The sequence below is a fragment of the Rhipicephalus sanguineus genome, chromosome 10 (assembly GCF_013339695.2).
Source record: "Rhipicephalus sanguineus isolate Rsan-2018 chromosome 10, BIME_Rsan_1.4, whole genome shotgun sequence".
In the NCBI taxonomy this organism is placed as follows: domain Eukaryota; kingdom Metazoa; phylum Arthropoda; class Arachnida; order Ixodida; family Ixodidae; genus Rhipicephalus; species Rhipicephalus sanguineus.
This window is the reverse complement of record NC_051185.1, coordinates 38,953,947-38,974,495: the sequence shown is the minus strand read 5'-3', so window position 1 is coordinate 38,974,495 and position 20,549 is coordinate 38,953,947. Positions and strand designations below refer to the sequence as shown.

Sequence of the window (20,549 nt, the reverse complement as noted above, 5' to 3'; positions counted from 1 at the left end):
TCTTTGTCTGTAGCGAACACCAGGTGTTAGTTTCGAGCGCTGGTCACACCGACCACCGCTGCAAGAGACGTTAAACGTAGCATGTCTGAGGACTGAACTTTTCGGTATAGTTTATTAGGGCATATTATGCATAAGTAACTAACCCCAAGATGCTTGGGTACCGAGTGGCTCTTGCGAAACCTAGTGAAAAGCAAATGGTGCGAACATCTCCGTACAAACAATACGACCTGCTGCCACATGTATCGCTATAGTTTCGCTTGTGGCACGTCAAAGTTGCTTTTGAGCCTTCTAAACTCATGGCCTTGATCTACGATGCGCAAAGCCACACACCGCTCATTCCAGGTAGCATTCTAATATCTATTTACACCTTCGGTGATCGCACAAGATACTAGAGTCCGAGTTAGCTACGTTTTTATAGCCGAAATGGCGTTTCTTCTGTATAAGGAGGTGGGAGGAAGGAGGTGGGAGGAAGGAGGTGGGAAGGGCACGAGCGGCCTGGCAGGGCCAGAGGAGAAAACCTTTAAAGGGACACTAAAGAGAAACAATGAATCTGTTTAGATCGATAAATTGTGCTCTGAGAATTCTAATTTCGTTAATTTCGCCATCATAGGTGTATTAATAGAGGAGAAAATAAAGTTCAAAGATTCATTTTTAAATTTCGCGCCTGAATCTCCCGCCTTGACGTCACTGGTTTCAAAGTGCATTTATCGTAGTATGATGGCGCCTTTGGCTCAACAAATTTACCCCAAACTTTGTATGTTAAGTCTATGGCCCCCTCAGAGGACAATGTACTTCATTTTTACCGATTAGGAACCCCGTAGTCCCTAGTAGGCGCCGTCAAAACATGTGACGTCATGGCGAATACTGCGGAAACTTCAAGGTGGCGTCGCCACCCACATTTTGTTTTTGCGCGTTTTCTCGTTTACTAAACGTCTTCTCGCAGCAAGCGCGGTGTGTTTGATATCGTGAAAGAGTACTTTACTAATATTTGGTTCCCGGCACACCTAGGTCAAAATTTGGACTGGCTCACCAACCTCAACGACATCGCCCACTCCCAAGCGCGCATACTAACTCTCCGCGCGGGAGGAGAAGCCTTGTCACAGAGCAGGGTTCAAGAGTTCCGAGACACTTTATTCACATTTAATGAATTCACAAAGCATTTTTATCTGGAGAGAGAATTAAACTTTATTGTGTGACCAGGCGCTATCCGCTCGTGTACTTGCGGTTTCTGTAAGAAGGCATTAGAGAGTTTGAGAATTGGGGCCCCAAGGAGCTTGGGGACCCAAGAAGCTTGCGAGCCGCCAGGGCGCATGCGCAGAACCCAAGCCACTCTTGGGCTCTTGCGCTCATGTTGGCCCAAGACGCAAGAATTGAAAACTAGCGTGGGGCCCCAAGGCGTCTTGGGTCACGAGTGAGACGACTCAGACGCAGCTCGGGCCACGGCGCAGTATGGCCCGCGTCTCGCATGATTTTAATTTCGTCACGTGTGTGCCTACGTAGTCACGTGTGTGCCCACGTGTGCCTACATGCGCTTGACCCAACGCGCAGCCTGCGTTAGCCCAATTCTCAAACTCTGCTGATCATCCGAACGCAAGCGCAGGCTACCCAAAAAAGCTTGGGGACCCAGCGTCTTGGATCCCCAATTCTCAAACTCTATTACTCGCAGCCGCGTCCGGTGCCATTTGTGCGGAATGCGGAGCTGTATTGCGTCGCTGTCGACGCACGGTTGGACGCTGTCGCCGAGGCAACGTGTCCGAATATGAGTAAACAGACCGCGCGAACCTCTTCGGGCTAAGCGAGAGTCAGACGTGATCTCTTTGCCCTAATGTTTGCTGCTTATCTGCGTCTGGAACTCACCGCTGCCTGTGGTGTTGGTGATCGCCAGTGTAGTCGGTAGTAGATCTCGACTAAGAACAGTCAAAGATGAGCAATATTTAAAACGGATTTGCAGCAAACGTTGACAGTTACGTTAGGTGCCGAAAGCTTTCGGAGGGGGTCGAGGGAGGATCAATACATCTAATGAGAAGAAAAAGATGGCTCTCGCCTTTGAGTCGTCTTAGGCGAATGCAGAAGGGACACTGAGTTTTTATTACAGCACCATATGACGTGACATGAGTGCCATGTGGGCATGATAATAATGTCGGGTGGTGGATAACGGGACAGAAGAATTATAGACGTGCATACATCACATGAGTTATCTAAAATATGCGAGATGGCATGTCTGGCATGACGATGTGTTCTACGCTTGACATCATATCACGTGACCGATGCCCCGCACATGACACGCTCGAAATTTCGCAGCAGCCATGACAATGATATCGCGACGCATGCCCGACCTAAGACAAATTTCGGGTGCCGCATTGCACGTAGCCCAGGCATGGGCCATTCTCCATTCTCACGTTAAACCTTAAGCGCAATGGCGAGGAACACGCAGGTGGTTTCTTTACAGAAACTTGAAGCTTTACGTAATGGCGCTCGGCGAATGGCAGCGGAACAGTACGCTCAAATATGAAGTCCTTTACGAGCCGCATGAATATGGCTCGAGCCAGAGAGTCACTCAGGAAGGGCTCTCTCGTTTCTTCACATCTAAGATTCGCTCGCTGCCCTTTTCTTCCGCCACAGCAGGTAGCCGAGTGGAAGACGGTAGCGATAGAAAGAGATACGCTTTCAACTGATATAGACTATGGGTGTAGAGCAGTTGGTTACTCTCGATTGCTCGAAATATTTGAGAGAGACACGTGACAAAGGCAAATTAGAACATAACGGACTGCTGACAACTGAACTCAGTTGTCAGTACCATTGCGCGCTTTCCTTGCCTCCGCCTTTTGTATATTGTCGTTATCTCAAGTGCGGAGCACTTCGAGGGCCGGGCTGTCGTATGGTGTCATCTTATGTTGTCGTAGCTTGGCGCAACGCCGGCAAAACCACGAACGGCGCAGCCATCTGTAGCATATTTAGCGCGCGCTCACGCCAAGGAGAATGCTTCTTCCTCTTGTTCTTCGAGTGCCTCGATGGTGATAAGTGCGGAGCACTTTAGGGGCCCGGCAAAACCACGTATAAAAATAGAAAAAAAAGAGGAATCAAAGCGAGCAAGAAAGAGAGAGAAAGAAAGGAAAAAGATAGGAAGGAAAATAGAAAGAGCAAGAGAGCGAAAGAAGTAGATAACGAGAGAGGATGAAATAAATATATAAGAAAGAAAAAAAGACGACGAAAGTAATAAAAATCAAAAGAGAGGAGGAATGAAGGAGAAAACCGACGGGAAACAAGGAAGGCTTCCCAGCTCCGCACTTCCTTCAGGCTTGGCACCACTAGTGCCAAACTGCCTTAATATTTTTGTTCATATATCTTAAGCAACGCATTCTCTGAGTACAATATTAGAAGGCGACGTTAGGATAGTTTACTTTCAAATGTCGGTATTTGAAACAGGAAAAGCTTTTATCGGACAGAATATCGCTCATCCCGTAAAGCACAGCGTGATATTTTTTGTAACCGAAATTCGATACCTGAAAATTCAGAATTGGTAAGTCGGAGTGCAACCTAAGGTCCGTAGCAGAGTTTCTGTTTCTGGGGATGAAGATTTGGGTTGAAACATCAGCAAACTTTTATTTAATTTCACAATAACGCGTGTACTTCGCACTTTTCCATAGCCGGTGCTTAACCAATTGACATTTCGCTTGCATCTCATCTTGCAACACCACTGAATGGGTTGCGTATTCGCTGTATATCTTAAAGGGGCCATGACATGGTCACCCAAAGATCTGTGGTTTTCAGCGAACATTGGAAGTAGAGGGTCTATTATGCCTATACAAATGTCAAAAGTGGGCCGTAAAAGAATACTTCATTGCAAAACAAGCCCTAGAAGTCGCCGGCTGTAAACTCCGCCCACCGCCGGCAACGGTCATTTTGTCATGGCGCGTGTGACGTCATGTGCAGCACGGAACGGAGCCGTCGTCTTCTGCCGAAGTTTGAGCCACTGCAAATCCTTTGATTTCTGTGCCAAGCTGAAGAAAGCTAAAATATCTCGATATCACGTGCAGCTGACCACGGAACAATATCGTTCGCCGCAATGCAGACGCTTGCACAGCTAGCTGCTTGTTACGTCACGGCTCGCGAGTGCACCAATGTTGCCTGACCCTCGGGCCACTCGCGCGTTTATAAAAATATTCGATTACAAAGTGCTCGACAACATGCGCTAAAATTTCGCCAGCTTATTTGTGAATGCACAAGGATTAATCCACATAACACAGATTATGATCGAAAATTGGGTGTCATGGCCCCTTTAAGAACTATTGAAGCCAACATGCATACGTACACCCAACAGCAAAAGTTCGTGGGACGATAAATGTTTCAGAAATCAATGTTCTCGTTTTGTCTGGGAACATAACCTCCACATAGGTGTTCCAGCCTGTAGTTAGTTCGAAATCTATACAATCGTCAGCTAGGTTAGGAGCATTACGCACCCGTAGATTAGAAATTCGCTTTTTTTGTGTGTGGAGCTAACGTCTCGAAAACCTTTGCTGTTGAGCGTACAACTACAGGAGGACCCAGGAGAGCTGCATGTCGCAGTTTCTTTGGAATTGGGTGGGTTACGTAAGAAATCTGCGCAGGTGGCATTCGGAAAGGGCACATCGGAATGACCCGCCAGCATCCGGGACAACTGCCTCGCCCACATTACATCAGGCCTTATCTCTCCGAATGCATGGGCGCAACGAACAAATTGGTGTCCGCGCAACATACAGAGAGTATATATTTGTAGCAAGCAGATACGTGTATCATTCGGCCTCCATTCACGCTGAACACAGGAAAGCTTTCTGACTTGTTCCACCCCATGGTGTAAACCCAACTTAGCCTTCACTAGGTCGCTGCGGGTTGCTTTTCGAAAAGGTGGGCGCTCATCACTTTTTTTTTGTCCCATAATGTCCTAGCAAAATCATTACGTGAACATTAGCGCTGCGATCGTCGATTCAATGTCAGAGAAATGTGTATTGTAGGTGAATTTTATCAGTGCTCGCTGTTGTGACTTCGGAGCTTCATAAAAGGTTAAAACGGCAGTACGTTGAGCTACTTGGTAGTGAATCATCATGAGAGCAGGTAAGAGTTGCAGACAAGCACTTAAGAGGACTGGTTCTCATGTCTCAATTCCTCATGTGTAGGTCTTACATTCTTTCATGATGAATATTTGAAGGCGTTGGTAACTACGCTTTACTTTTCCAAGCGTACATGTAAGGTTTTTTTTTTTCGATGTGGCCGGACTCATCTAGCTCCTGCTTACGAATATTTGCATGATGTATGTTTTTTAATGCGTGTTTGCGAAATGTCACCGCTGTCTGCTCATTCTTTTTGATACTCCAGTAGACGGTAGCATCTTAATCTGCTACGTAAAATTTTCCAGGAAATTGGGGCCGCATTGACAAAGTATTTCTTGCCAACCTGTTCTTTTCCTTGGCATTAGATGGCCGCCTTAGCGAATATGTCCAGCTTCCGGATTCGCAGAATTTTTTTGCGATTAATTATAGCTTAATTTTTTTAAATTCCTACCCTGTAGTCGAATTCACAAAAAAAAACTTCATACGTTAGAACTAATTGCTCGCAAGCAGAAAATGCTTCATTTTTTTTTATGCTTCATTATTGTTCACTTGCTCTCGCGCACTTGGAAGATATTGCAGCTTCTTTTTTTTCTTTTTTCTTAATCCTCTTAACACTTTTCTAACATCTCCATTAACGTTTTAGTGCAGTTCCTAAAGTTGACGTTTCCAAATCAAGAATGAACGCTATGAGGCCATGGATGGCCCTGGTCGCCTGGACAAGTGCCACGTCGCTCGTCTTGCCGAAACAGCCCGGATTTACCCCAACTCCCTGCTCACTACCTGGGACAGTGTCGAGGGAGTCGTACCTGGACGTTCCGGACCACGTGTTCCAGACGCTCATGCGATGTCCGGTGGGCTTAGACGGTTGCTCGGGCAAGCTGGTCAGCTGCATTCCATCAACGCACGTGACCACCTGCTCGTGCCCACTCAACTGCAAGACCTACAGTGACTGCTGCTGGAACGTTGAGCACGACAGGGAGACGCTGGAAGCACCGGGGATCTCCTGCGTACGAATGACCACCGAGGAGACAGGGCACTACCCCGTCTACATGGTCAGCAGCTGCCGCAACGCTTGGCCCGACGACGACGTCAGAGCGGCGTGCGAAGGCACCCAGTTCCTCGGCGATCACTTCAACCTGATTCCGGTTACGAGCAACAGTGGCGAGGTCACCTATCGGTAAGCCGGCCGTCCCTGGCTTCCTTATATTCATGTCATGTGCAAGCCCTAAACCGCGGTGAAGCTAAGCCCGGTGATTCCCCCAGTTCTACGCCAGACGTAATCTTAATAATAGTGGCCTCACAAGCGCTTATCTTACGTTCTTGCCAACCGAAAAGAATGTATGCAATTGTAACAGCGGAGCCCCTCAGCACAGCTATGAGCGTAACAGCCGTGGTTGGTCCCAATGAAACGGCACCTAAATGCTCCTAGACTGAGACTCCACGTCAAAAGAGAACTGTGGAAAGAGAGCATTACTACTGGTGTGAGTATAAGAAAAAATTATTTGGGCGACTCATAAGGGTGAGTGATTCCTTGACAGGAAAGAAGGAGGAAAAGGTAGGAGAAAGGGGGAGGAGTGCACGTAACTGTCGCTCAGTGAGGATAACTCAACCCAAAGACTCGCGGAGGACGGGAATGAAGCAGAGAGTGAGGGCGAAGAGAACAAGAGCAAGCTAAAGAAACACATAAGGGAAAACGGCTCAGCGTCACTGGGGCACGGGAAAGGGGGTGAACGAAGGTAGAGGAAAAGAGCTGTCACCATCTCAAGAAGTGAGTACTCGCAACACCGCGCGCCAGGCCAAGGTACCTCCCTCCCTCCATTACCGTAGCCGGTGCGTTCATGGCGGCGCTGGGATTCGAACCCAGCACTTCTGGCGTTGGAGGCGGACGCTCTAAGCACTCGACTACCGCTGTGGTTGGGGAAGTTTCACGCTTACGCTATAGCTTCGCCTCGGTAATCCATATAACTAAAATTAACTTATCTAAAACGGAATGAATTCCAAAGAAAACCTTGATGGCCACGAACTTCTACGAGCCCACGCTCAGAAGACGAGTGACTTACCCACTGAGCAAAACCAGCGTCTCCTATAGTAACAGGGTTCCACACTCGGCTTTATGACATCTTGCTACTTGGACCGAAACTTTGACGTCACCGCTATCGTCACACTTGCCTTGGCAATGGAGATTTTGGGCCAGGTAGCGGAATTTGACGAAGCAGAGTGCCCATACCTACCCATACCTGCTATCTAGGAAGCGTGTGCCTATCTCGCCTCTACTAGGCGTAGCTGCTGCGCGCGCCTGCCAGCCATGGTTACCGCGACTGCTGCCTCGGTCTCGAAGCGCAGGATGTCTGTGGCATGCGGCATTGGTACTTCAAGGTGCTGCTGCTCCTTGCTCTCTCGGGCAGCATAATTCTTGTTGGCTCGGCCGTTCAAGTGAACATTAATGCTCTCACATTCCTAAGTTATAACAACTGCTTAAGCGTCCCTGCATTCTATTGCTCTAGCTGGAAACGGCTAAGTCGACACAATATGAGTATATGCTTCAATAACGACAGTTCTTTTTATGTTTCCATTGTAGAAACGGATTCTGCGCACTTTGCAACGACGACATCATCAACACCACTTTTTGGAAATTCGCCTTAGATGAAGAACTGGGACAATATTTCGTTGTACCTCCAAAATTAACCCTTCGGCGACCAGCGCACTACCTGAGGCCTTGCGTCGACGACAGTCTAGTGGATACGTGCTCGCTAGAGGTGCCAGAGACGGTGTCGCGAAAGTGCAAGGCGTACTACGCACCCGTCATTAGCGACCCCGCCGGTGGCCCGACATTCAAGAACCTCTACTGCGCCTTGTGTAACGGCATTCACCCGTCGAACTTATCGTGTAGCCCTACGCGAAACTTAGATGTCGTCGAGGAGAAACCGGTTGTCCCATTGACTCATAAAAGTCTGGCATCATTATTCAGACCCGTTACTCGCACGCCTTCGTGCCATGCCATGTACAACGGCCGGTGCTACATACAACGCGCGCCCGATTACCGAGAAAAGGACCCGGAAATGAACAGCACCAAGAGTCAGCCACAGACGGCGCTACCGACGTCGGAGCGATCGCCGAGTAGTAGCGGCGGTGGCGAAGCGCAGCAGTACGTCACGTTAATCTGCGTCTCCCTCTCAATTTTCTTCCTCGCGCTCAAGCTCGTCGTCTTCTGCGCCTACAGAGAGTCGCGAAGCTTCGCCTCCAAGTGCACCCTGTGCCTGTCCGTCACGCTCATAATTACCCACGTCCTGTACATGATCACGGCCTCACTCGGCGTTCCCACTCTAGCATGCGCTATCGGTGCGGCGCTGGTTCATTACGGCTTCCTGTCCACCTTTTGCTGGACCTGCGCGTTGTCCTTCGACATCTGCAGCAGCCTCACCAACCTCACACTGTCTTCAAACCGCGAGAGCGTTCCAGTCACCTACAGCGCTTTCTCCTGCGGCTTGCCCCTGATCATCGTTGCCTCGGCAGTGACTGTGGACCTTGTGCTTCCTGGAAGTGCGCTGTCGCCCCGCTACGGCCGTCTGGTCTGCTGGATAGGCTCGTTCTGGGGCCTGGTTGTCTACTTTCTGGTGCCCGTGGCGATCCTCCTGCTGTGCTGTTTCGCGTTTTACCTCAGAGTCGTGTTGTACGTCAGCGAAACGTCTCTGGCCCACAAGACTGTCAACGGAATCAGGGACCGTCAGCGGGCCCACGCTGTGCTCTTCGTGCGATTGGCGCTGGTCATGGGCTCTCCCTGGGCAGTCTCCTTCCTGGCAACCGTCGTTGAGTCGGTCGTTCTGGACTGCGTCGTGGATGTCTTGGTTGGCTTGGAGGGTGTTTACCTGTTCGTAGCCTTCAAAGACTACCGCTACTTCCTGTCATCGATACGGAAACGGGTCGGAGACACCTACTCGAGTGATGTCTCTCGCTCGCCCCACATTAATGAGCGTTCCTCGGCGAAACGTATGGGAGCGTAAACTCAGGGCAGAGATTCTAACCCCCAGAGAAAGTACACCCGAAAGGAGCACTAAGAAATCATTGGCACGCTTGTAGTGTCGCAAACAAGATGAGCGGCAACACGCGAGCATGTGCAAAATAGCCTGAAACCCCAATTCGATGGACATTCGGATGGCGCTGTCAAAAATATAACGCTTTTCCGCGAACTGTTGTCACTCCCACCACGCGTCTGTATTTACGACACCCGGAGCGTATGACAGAGATAATAGCCAATTGATATTGTAGCGCCTGTTGTAGCGCTGTACTGCCTTTCTTGTAGCAGTACTGCCTTTCTTCGGCCTATTTTTGTATCTTGATATTGTGTGCGATAACCGCACTCAGAAACACGCAAGCGAATGGAAAAACAGATAAACAGCGGTATCTCTCGAAGAGCTACAGACAACACACTGCCGCGCAATGCTTGGCATTACGGCCTTCTCGTCGCGAACGGGCGGTAACAAGCAATGAGTTAGCTTGCTCTATCAACAGAGCGAGGCGGGAGTGACAACAGTTAGTGGAACCGTGGCGTCCTTCCCACTTCGCTTCCGATAGCGGCTGCCGCGAATCTCCTCACGTCGGGTTCAAGGCTATTTTCCACGCGCTAGCGTGTTCCCGTTCATATTGCTCTGCACAGTAGTGTTCAAAGCCACGGCTCGGGCAGACGTCGTGGTTTCACGTGCGGACTACGAACTTCCACTGGACTTCCAGCTAAAATTTTCGAAGATTGAGAATAACTGATAGGCTACACGTTACACGCTCACATAAGACAATATAGATGCGCCTCTGCTTCAAGACCCGTTCACGCTTATATGTATCTGAGAGTGCCACGTGGTTAACAGGGGCCACTGCGCAACAGGAAAGCAACCCTTTGGCAGTGTTCCCCAGGAACGCTTACTTGCGGGTCCATGCATGGTCACCTCCTGAGGGAACCACCGCCGGAACCGCCAACACTTTGAAAAGCAATGTCGCTGCAGCTTCGCGAGGCCAGTCTTGGTGAAGAAGCCGGAATGATTCTTTTTAACTCATCGACAGAGTTGTCAATAAAGCTCGTGCGGAGTGGTTAAGAAGTATTATATACTGCAAGTGGTTTCGTCATTTTTGTGAAAAATAAAGGCTTTAATCTCGAGCTTGTCAATACTCTGAGAGCACTTAAAGCGTCTTGGCCAGTACCTACACTTACTTCATGGTGAGGGAGCAAGGTTTATTGTGGCAGAAAAGTTCAGAGGTCGTCCTGGTATGCGTGACACAGCATAACCTGCTGCAGTGCTTTGAATTTGAGGCTTGATTTTTGTAGTGGGCGTATGTTTGGTGGCAATATCTTCCGAAATCCATGAAGCTGTCCATGATGGAGAGTTAGGATGGGGCTAGTTGGTTCATGGTCGCAAAAATATAGGGGAAACAGCGCGAAATCCTCAAGGAACACACGACGAAGGGACGACAACGGCGATGGATAGTGTTGGCTGATACTGGCTTATATAGGCTAATTACAGTGAAATGTCGGCCAATGTGATCTGTCACCTGTTGCGACAACAGCAGTGCTTTCATTCCGTATAAATGCAATGATGTTCCGCGTGTAAAGATAAAAAAAGCTCGGTTGGCTCCACCTCACATTCTTTTAAAGCGAAAACTCTAATGCGACATATCTCCCAAGTTCATCCATCGCGTCGCAATGACCTTGAGTCCCTGGAGCGCAAGTGTGGCAGGCGTGACGTCACGCCACGTGATCCGACGCGAATAGGTCTTTGCAAAACCATAGCCTTTGCAGTCTTTGAGAAACCAAGACAAACGTACCTTTCGCTCGTGATAACTAGGTGTGCGAGCGTTCAAACCTTAGCCATATTTTTAACTTCAGAGCAGCGGCTATTCGAAACTCAGATAGGCGTAGCCACTTTCCGCTTCGTGCTCTGTCCTAAATTATTTACGCGGCGGTCAAGATACATAGCAACGCTGTCTTGCAATTGAACAGGTGATATCTGTCAGCCATCCGAATTTGCTTACCTCATTGGGGGGTGATAAAATCCTGATAAAACTCTAACGGTGGTCCGGTAGAGTGCGAAAAGAACAAGGTCACCGGGTCTTTTCAGCTAACGCTTAGGAGAACACAGGTCACAGCCTATCACAGATCACAGGCATCCTTCTGATGAGACGTAGGATTAGAAACACTCTACATACTTCTTACAGTATCGAATGTAGTAAAGGACATTGGAGTTTCACACTGTTGACATTTAGAACGCGTATCTCGCATTTCCGTCACTCTTATAGGCTCTTGGCTCCGCAGAGAGCCGACGTCGATAACACGTACTACATTGCCCACTTGTGACTTGTGTGCGCGCGCCGCCGAAGCGATGTTATCGCAAGGCGATTGCGACCCCCACTTGACAGATCCGCACGCGTGTAAATGTTTTCGTCTGCAATCGCGCGTGTTCTATTTTCGTGCCTCCTGTCGCGTTTTAAATAGCTCTAAATCTTCACTTGCGTATTTACCTGCCAATGGTTTTCGGCACATCTTCATGATACGCGAGGGGGGGGGGCAACGCCTGCCAGGTCCATTATCACTGAGCAATAGCACATAAAAGACGTTTAGATGATAAAATATTGAACACAGAATGCCGCTGCAGCAGATCTGTTCAGTTCAGTTCAGTTTCATTGCCTTAAAGGCCTCTCATTCAGGAGTTGTTACGCAAAAGTGTTACATAAAAGGGCGTTACATAAGGGTTCTTACTTAAAAGGACACTAATGAGCAATACGATTTTTGTCATATTAGTAGAGTACTCTTTCACGATACCAAAAACACCACGTTTGCTGCGAGAAGACTCGTAGTAAGCGAGAAAACGCGCAAAAACAAAATGTGTGGGGCGACACCACCTAGAAGTTTTCGCAGCATTCGCCGTGACGTCACATATTTTGACGGCATCTACTAGGGACTGCGTAGTTCGTAATCGGTAAAAATGAAGTACATTGTCTTTGAGGGGGCCATAGACTTAACATACCAAGTTTGGGGTAATTTTGTTGAGCCAATGGCGCCAAACTACGACACACTTTGGAACCCGTGACATCACGCCGGGACATTTTAGGCGCGAAATATAAAAATGATTTGAACTTTATTTTATCCTCGGTTAATAAACCTATGATGGCGAAATTAACAACATTAGAGTTCTCTAAGCACATTTTGTCGATCTAAACAGATTCATTGTTTCTCCTTAGTGTCCTTTAAGGGCTGTTCAATGATTGATCGTCGCTTCAAGCCTCCATTTCCTCCTCAACTTGTGTTCTGTGTTTTGAATGCATACGTACGTACATACATGCAGCGGACGCATTTTCGATGGAGACGAAAATGTTTGAGGCCCGTGTACTTAGATTTAGGTGCACGTTAAAGAACCCCAGGTGGTCGAAATATCCGGAGCTTCCACTACGGCGTCTCTCATAATCATATGGTGGTTTTGGGACGTTAAACCCCAGATATTATTATTATTATTATTACATACATACATACATACATACATACAAGCATGCATACATACATACATACATACACACACACCTACATACATACATACATACATAAATACATACACACATACACACATACATACATACATACATACATACATACATACATACATACATACATACATACATACATACATACATACATACATACATACATACATACATACATACATACATACATACATACATACATACCCCATCGCGGTGGTCTAGTGGTTATGGCGCTCTACTGCTGGCCCGTAGGTCGCGGGATCGAATCCCGGCCGCGGCGGCTGCATTTTCGATGGAGGCGAAAATGGTTGAGGCGCGCGTACTTAGATTTAGGTTCACGTGAAAGAATCTCAGGTGGGAGAAATTTCCGGAGACCTCTATTACGGCGTCTCCATGATCATATCCTGGTTTTGGGACGTGAAACCCCAGATATTATACATAAATACATACATACATACATACATACATACATACATACTACATACATACATGCATGCATGCATGCATGCATGCATGCATGCATACATACATACATACATACATACATACATACATACATACATACATACATACATACATACATACATACATACATACATACATACATACATACATACATACATACATACATACATACATACATACATACATACATAGTTGTGGTAGTTGTAGTGGTACAAATGCGAAAGGCATATTCATTTTCCATGTTTCAATGGAGGCCACATCACTGATACGCACAGCCTCGTAACCGGCAGCTCTTACCTGTCAGAGGAAGGCGATGAATGAAGCTTGACGAGGAAGAAGATTATAATGAGAGGTGAGTCCTGAAATTGTTTATTTTAGAGACCAAGCTGATCTTATTGGGCTCGTGCTGGGGTCCTAGCCTTGCTCAGCAACTATAACTGGCTATCTGGATCGGCCTGTCAGCTGGACAGCCCAGATAATCTTGTTGTGCTGTTTAGATGGGCGTTGTCTGTGGGCTGCCGTAAGCTGACAACACAAAATAAGAACACGACGCACATATGCGTAAATTTAAGGGTTTACTTTATACAGCTAGTTTCACAGGGGCGTTCTCATAGCTATCACTGGTGGTTGGCAAGAAATGGGAACTGATGTATTGTGCTGGGTCAGCAGCTGCCCAGGTCATGGGCTTGCAAGCGTTTTTAGGAAGTCATATTGTGAAACGCCTTAAAGCAGCCCTCTTATCAATTCAAAAAGGTGCAAGTTTGAGCACATGACCGGAAGCACAAGATGTCTACGCTGTAAAACAGCAGCCAATATTGTCTATTCAGGCGCGTGCCAAGTTGCACATACAAGATATGAAACTGGGAGCATCCACAAAAGTGGCATTAGGCGAAAAAAATGTTCGCTTTATAGTAGCCCCTTAGGATACTGAATGTCAGCCGAGCCTGCTGGAAGGGTTCTGTTCGACGGCCAGGCCCCATGGCATCCTGGACGGATAGGGATGGCCACATAGGAAGCGGACGACTATCTTAACTGGATAAAGTTTACTACTCCTGCTGCCTAAGCTAGTGTTTGATGTGAGAAATCAAACGCATCGAATACTTGATGGATGTGCGCAGCTTTGTAAAGACCCCCTGGAAAGGTAGGTAACAAGTCTACGCAAGAGAAGCTGTCCGATAGCGCGGCTCGCTTCACTTTATTTTCACATAAGCTATGGGGTTTCGTCGCTAAATACGGCGTCTACTAATAGCGGATCTACTAATAGGCGTTATATTAAGACACGCTGTGGGACCTTTGTGTATCTTCACTGGTTATGTGGGGATGCGCCATCTTAATTGAGGAAACATACATTCGTTGTGAACCTTATCGTGAAGTAAAATTCGTGTGCTGATACTAAAGTTATTTTTCATCAACCATAAGGCGACATCTGTACACTTTAAGAGACGGCCGACAGGTACCGACAGGTGCGATCGCGAACTTCGTAATCGCCATCGACATCTCCGATACACCACCGCCAGGTGCCGTCCCGTCGGAAACAAGCGTCGTAAAACGGCTTCCTGGTAAACACACTCGAAAGTTCCACGATGGCGCGGTTAAAACACGCCAGTCGCATCTAGCCATTTATTTTGCATATACCATGCTTCGATTGATCTTGTCGCTGTCCGGGACTTAAAATTACGAGAACGTCAGTGCAAACGGACGTACCTTCGCAGTCTTAGAGGCTCTAGAGCTATAAATATTACAAAACAGTGGGAAACGAACACATGCGGGCACCCCTGCCATACGGTGTCATTCAGATCCTTATCTTGGCCGGCGAAAAATACAAATATAGAGCAAGGTTCTCGTTCATCGGCTTATCTGTTTCGGCCAATGTACGCTCACAAGAGCTTGTTGGATTGAAAGCTACGCACACAGCTAGCGGTCACAGTACAGTGCACATTTACCGAATCGGGCATGTGCGTCAGTTTTTTTAGGCCGCCAATCGATTTCCGTCGGGATCGTCCACCACACCTCAAGAGGTATAATAGGGTTACACGACCGTGAAATGACGCGTAAGTAACGATGGCGCCAGGTTTACTGACCGCTTGGCTTTGTAGATTGTCTGACGCCGAAACAAATATACTCTCATGAAGTGCACGGATGTGATACGGTGACCACGCAGGAATTTCAGTGGACGGTAAAACGAGAGCTTCGATTAAGCACTTTATATTGAAGGGCAAACGCTTTTCGAAGGCGACCGCGCTGAAAAAGCTTCTAGCACAGAAGGCTACAACCTGTCGAAGACTCGGTTGCGGTTGCTTCATGCTTCCCCGACGCTACATGGTTCCGGTAAGGACACCGCCACGCAGTTGCGTAACGCGCGTGGGAGGAGTCTCATCTGTATTACCTGTACTCCTTGACAGTCTTCCCTTTGGTACAGGTTTGACTTATTCGGTGATGACGCAGTCTGTCCGCGGAACAGCCAATCAAGGTAAGTCACACTTCATGTTCATAACGCGCCCCAGTTGATGTCTATAGTGCGATCTACTGGAGTTTGAGGCATTGCACGTTCGCAACCCAGCTGAATGCTTTTTGCTCTAGAGAGAGAAACAATTTAATGCAGCAGCTTGTCTTGCTTGTGCGCCTTCTTATGCAGCTCTTCACTCTATTTCTTAGCCCCACCACATAACACGATGATCATCCGCAGCTGGACATTGTGGTTCGTCACAGTCCAAACCGTGACCGGCCTCTTTGCTTCCAAGACACCAAACATGCAAAACCGATGCAACGCCAGCTTCCCTTTGATCATGCCCACGTGGAAGGACCTGGACCTACCGGAGATTAATCTTAGGCGGCTCAATCACTGCGCTGAGCCATTTCACGGCTGCTCAGAAGATCTTATCAGCTACAGCACGGACGCGAACCTGGTCACGTGCTCCTGCGCGCACAACTGCGAAGCCTACGGGGACTGCTGCTGGAACGTCTCGTTTCCCTCCATTCTGGGCACGCAGACGTCCAGAGCTTCGTGCGTAGCAGTACAAGTCTCGCTGACAAAGAAGATTCATGTCAACATGCTCACTGGCTGCCCAACAACGTGGCCTAACGACTACGTCCGACATGCGTGTGAAAGACCGGAGTCTTTTGCGGATACGTTTTATATCATCCCGGCCACAAGCTCCAGTGGTGTTACATACAGGTGAGTCTGACGTTTCAGCTTACCATTGTCTTATGTATGGTTTGGTTGCAAAGGGTTTCAAGAGACCTTGACAGTCAGACTGTTAGTGCGCTCGTACTTGATGGCGTTAACGTGGCCTACAAAGCGAAAAGCAAGAGGCAAACTTTTCAACGCGAAATATATCTTTGTTCATTGCTAAAGAAAGGTATTTTACTTGCATGCACATTTCATTTTTTGCGTCTAAATCACAAGAATAAACTGTCAGTTCCGCCTAAAAATCAGGCGTTTAGAGCCATAGCACAGGCTTATCATTGCGCAGAAGGCGTTTGGAACTGTGGATTTATGACAGGCATGATAGGCAACGTCGCAGGTGATGCGTGTTGATGCTGCGCAATATGAGTGTAGGAAAACCGTTGGCGTCGACCAGCGTCCATTGCAAAAATTACGTAAATTCAATGTAATGTTCACAACACATGGCATGCACGAAATTGTTCTGCAGTTGTGCTGCACCAGTAATTGAGGCTTGAATGACGTCGTGGCACCAACAGAAACGACTGAGTGTAGCGTCATGACGCAACCACTTGGCGAAGCGTCTTGCTTGTTTCTGTAGCCAAGTGCACATCGCATTTTGTTCACCTCAATAGAAAATACTTTAATTTGTCTTATTGGCCCAACTCGTCCTCTGGCCTCTCATTGGTCCGAAGTAGCTCTGTTGCAGTATGTGTGCAACATTATTTGAGATTGTGAGCACAGCGGTGGTGCCCGAGATGTAGATTACTCAATTTGTACACGGAAGTGACTCCCATCAAGTCCTAGTGCCGCCGAAAACCCACTGTTTATCTAAAGGCAGATATCTTCGGCGGTCTAGCGATCCTACAGAGACTGCGCAGTCTCTGGGCACCCTTTAGCTCCTTAACTCTAAGCCGTCATGTCTCTCCCATTCCTCGTCCGTCAGACAGTTCAAGTGTTGGCACAAACGCAGTGCCGCTACAGTTGCCGTTCACTTCTCTTCTCCAAATAACATACAAGTAATTTAGACAGCGTCGAAATAGAGCTGTCAGAAGAGTCTGCGCGAATATAGGTTAAGGAGTAGCTGCGTACGCCACTGTGTTTATTCAATGAACATATTGTCTGTCTTAATGTTTAATATGTGCCAAATAGATCTCGCTTACCTTCCTCTGACAGCCTATATTATTGTTTCTTGCTTGTCTATTTTATGCCATGGCATCTAGCCTTATCTCTACCCGCAGAGAAACCTTCGCGCTTCTGCAGCGATTGTCGTTCATTGATTCTAGGTGCCCGCAACCAGCTAGGCACACGTAAACCATGCGGTTGCGCGATTAATGAAAATTTAGTTCATTTGGTACAAGCTGTTGTGATGCTGGCAGTACGGCCACCCTGACAGGATACAGTCACACTGCTAACCTTTCAAACTTGGCACTCTGTGGTTCCAGGAATGGCTTCTGCGCCTGGTGTAACAACGACATCTCGAATGCGACCTTCTGGAGTGTGGCGCTGTACGGACTGGACAGCGGCATCCACATCGTGCCTCCAAGAACCGCCGAAAGTAACCCATCGCCTCACCTCAGGCCTTGTAACCGAAACGTCACTGTCAACACATGCCCCGAAAACGTTCCCGAGGCCGTGGCCCTGAAATGCAAGACCTACTACTCACCTGTACAAGACGCCAGGAACCCGGACACGCCGGTGTTCAAGAATGTCTACTGTGCCCTGTGCAACGCCGTAAACGTTTCCCGGCTGTCTTGCAGTCCGGCTACCTACGCTGCCGAGGTGGCAGAGCAAGACGCAGACGCTTCTGTTCTACGCCGCACACTAAAGCCAGTGATAAGGACACCTGTATGCTATGCGCATCACAACGGCCGCTGTTACATCAGACATTATCCAGAGGCGTCCATCATACGTGAAATGTCGGGAGCTCCCCGCTACGTTGCAGCAAGCGACGTGTCAACAGAACTGCATGCACCGTTTGGATACATGCCAAAGTGGCAAAGTAGACACGGTCTGGAGCACTTCATCGCTTTTATCTGCACGAATATCTCCATATTATTCCTCGTCCTTAAGATTCTCGTGTTCTGCGCCTACAAGGAGGCACGCAGGTCTTCGTCTGCCTACATCATGTGCCTCACGGTGACCCTGCTGGTCGCTCAAGTGCTCTTCCTTTTCACAAAGTGCATACGCCTCGCGAAGTGCTTTTGTTTCGCCGGAGCGGTGTTGGCCCACTACTTCTTTCTCAGCACATTCCTGTGGACGTCCGTGCTCTCCTACGACATCTGGAAGAGCCTGACGACCATCAAGGTGTCCTCGAGTAGCCCCAACAGACTGGCATTGTACTCTCTTCTTGCCTGGGCCCTACCCCTGCTTGTCGTAAGCGCCTCCTTGACCGTGAATCAGGTGGCTCCCGAGTCTGTGTTATCTCCGCGCTACGGTGACCCTATATGCTTTATCGGCTCCCTCTGTGGTCTTATGCTGTACTTCTTTCTGCCGATGGCTGCGCTAGTGTTGTTCTGTCACGTTCTCTACTTCAAAACGGTGTATTACATTCGCACGACGTCTTCTACAGCAGAATGCACGGACAACGTTCGGCATCCCGGATGCAGGGACAGCCAGCGAAACGGCCAACAACAGACCAACCTCGCACTCTTCCTTCGTCTGTCCTTCATCATGGGGGCTCCGTGGGCTGTGACCCTTGTTGGATCTTTTGTCCACAGCCTAATCATCGATTCTGTAGTGAACGCCTTGGCCGGTTTGCAGGGTGTCTACCTGTTCTTCGGCTTCAAGGACTACCGCTACATTATGTTGTCTCTTCGTAGGAGCGGGACGAAGCAAGCTGCTATCATGAGCGCTTGAACGTTGGCCATTGGCAGAGAAAATCATCCAACATTAAGAGCGTAACTAGTAATGAATAAATCATGCGACCACCGGGGTGAGTCTCCTGCGCTCGGCTTTTTATGTTTGTTTGCGTAAAGTTAATAGCTACTGTAAGGAGTGGGGTTCGGCGGGTCTCGTTACGGTAGCTGGTTCCCAGGGAAGAGACGCGTTCTTTTAAGAAGGAACGTGTTTATTTACATGATGAAGTCAGGAGGTGAAAAGAAGAGAAATAACAGCAAAAGTCTTCGGCTTTTATAGCCCCGAGACTGTCACTGCATAAGCACTGGCAAACCGGTGTCAACGTCTCCCGCCAATCCGGTGACCTGTCGTCCTGGCGTCCGGCCTCCCGAAAGGAGGCAAAGAGTCACACAATACACTCGCCACGCCCCGAAGACTCATAGGTGAGAAGGTCGGCGAGGAGTTTTAGTCCAAAGGGGAAAGGGCCGATGACCTCCGTTTCCACTGCCAGTAATACTTGGAAGAAGTGTTGAATGATGGCTGCCTCGGGTGAAGGCCCCACCTGGGTTGATGGGAGCGTCTTCAACGGCGCAGTCCCACGCTGACCAAAACGCACGACAAAGCGGGTGTGTCGAATTCCGGAAAACACGCAGACCGCTCCCTCTGGCGCAGGTTAATTTTCCCTGCTGCGGTAGCGTAGAAGGCAGATGTGGCTGGGTGTGAAACTCTCCCGCGGTGCTTTCTCACGCAGAGAACAACAAGCCAAAAGGGGGTCTCCGAATTCCGACGTCCTTTTTCTGGGAAATCCGTCGACAGCGACATGTCCGCCCGCCCGGCAAAAGCTCCTACAGGAAGAATCGGCATTCCTGCCTCCGTCTAAGCGCCGATACGGGGGGAGAAGACAGCATTCCGGTAGACAGCTGTACGCTCAATGGCGTCGGCCTCGATGAATTTTTAGGCCAAACGTAACACTACATATGCAATGATACGCAGGCTTGTTTTCTTATGTGGTACGGTGGCTGCATGTGTGCTATCGTCCACACGCTGTCAAAAACCTAGGAATGGTGTCTTAACATCGCTTATCGCTGTCACATTAAGAAAATACATGGATTTGGCGTGGCTTCCGAGACTCCCGCTTAGCATGTTGCTCCCGAACGGAGATCTCGAAGTCACGCTCCTGCCTCGAAAAGCGAGTGGCGCAGTTGTCGCCAGATGACGTAGCAATCGTACACGTGGTAAAGTCTAAGATGTGAAAAACCAGGACATCAAGCCATTCAAAGCGCAGCTTAACATCGCTGCTGCGGCTGTTTTACCGATATCTTGGGCGGAGAGGAGGCACGAACCATGCCACAAGAAAAATGTGAGATAAGGCCCATGTATCCCTAGACTTGGTGTCCATGCCGTATTCGTTTCTCTGTTTATTCTCGCTTGGGTGTTACGAGGGATCGAGATTGTGTTGCCGTTTAGGGTACAAC

At 48.5% G+C, this 20,549-nt stretch overlaps 2 protein-coding genes across 2 annotated transcripts; both read left to right on the top strand.

Moving 5' to 3' along the window:
* The first annotated feature begins 5,753 nt into the window (after window positions 1–5,753).
* Window positions 5,754–9,207, top strand: LOC119372623 (uncharacterized). The gene is made up of 2 exons (XM_037643096.2): window positions 5,754–6,264; window positions 7,666–9,207. Exons 1-2 carry the CDS (start codon window positions 5,765–5,767, stop codon window positions 9,086–9,088), a joined length of 1,923 nt encoding a protein of 640 aa, XP_037499024.1. The 5' UTR covers window positions 5,754–5,764; the 3' UTR covers window positions 9,089–9,207.
* Window positions 9,208–15,829: 6,622 nt separating this feature from the next.
* Window positions 15,830–19,159, top strand: LOC119372622 (G-protein coupled receptor Mth2). Its single transcript, XM_037643095.2, has 2 exons — window positions 15,830–16,248; window positions 17,682–19,159. Exons 1-2 carry the CDS (start codon window positions 15,860–15,862, stop codon window positions 19,093–19,095), a joined length of 1,803 nt encoding a protein of 600 aa, XP_037499023.2. The 5' UTR covers window positions 15,830–15,859; the 3' UTR covers window positions 19,096–19,159.
* Window positions 19,160–20,549: the final 1,390 nt, after the last annotated feature.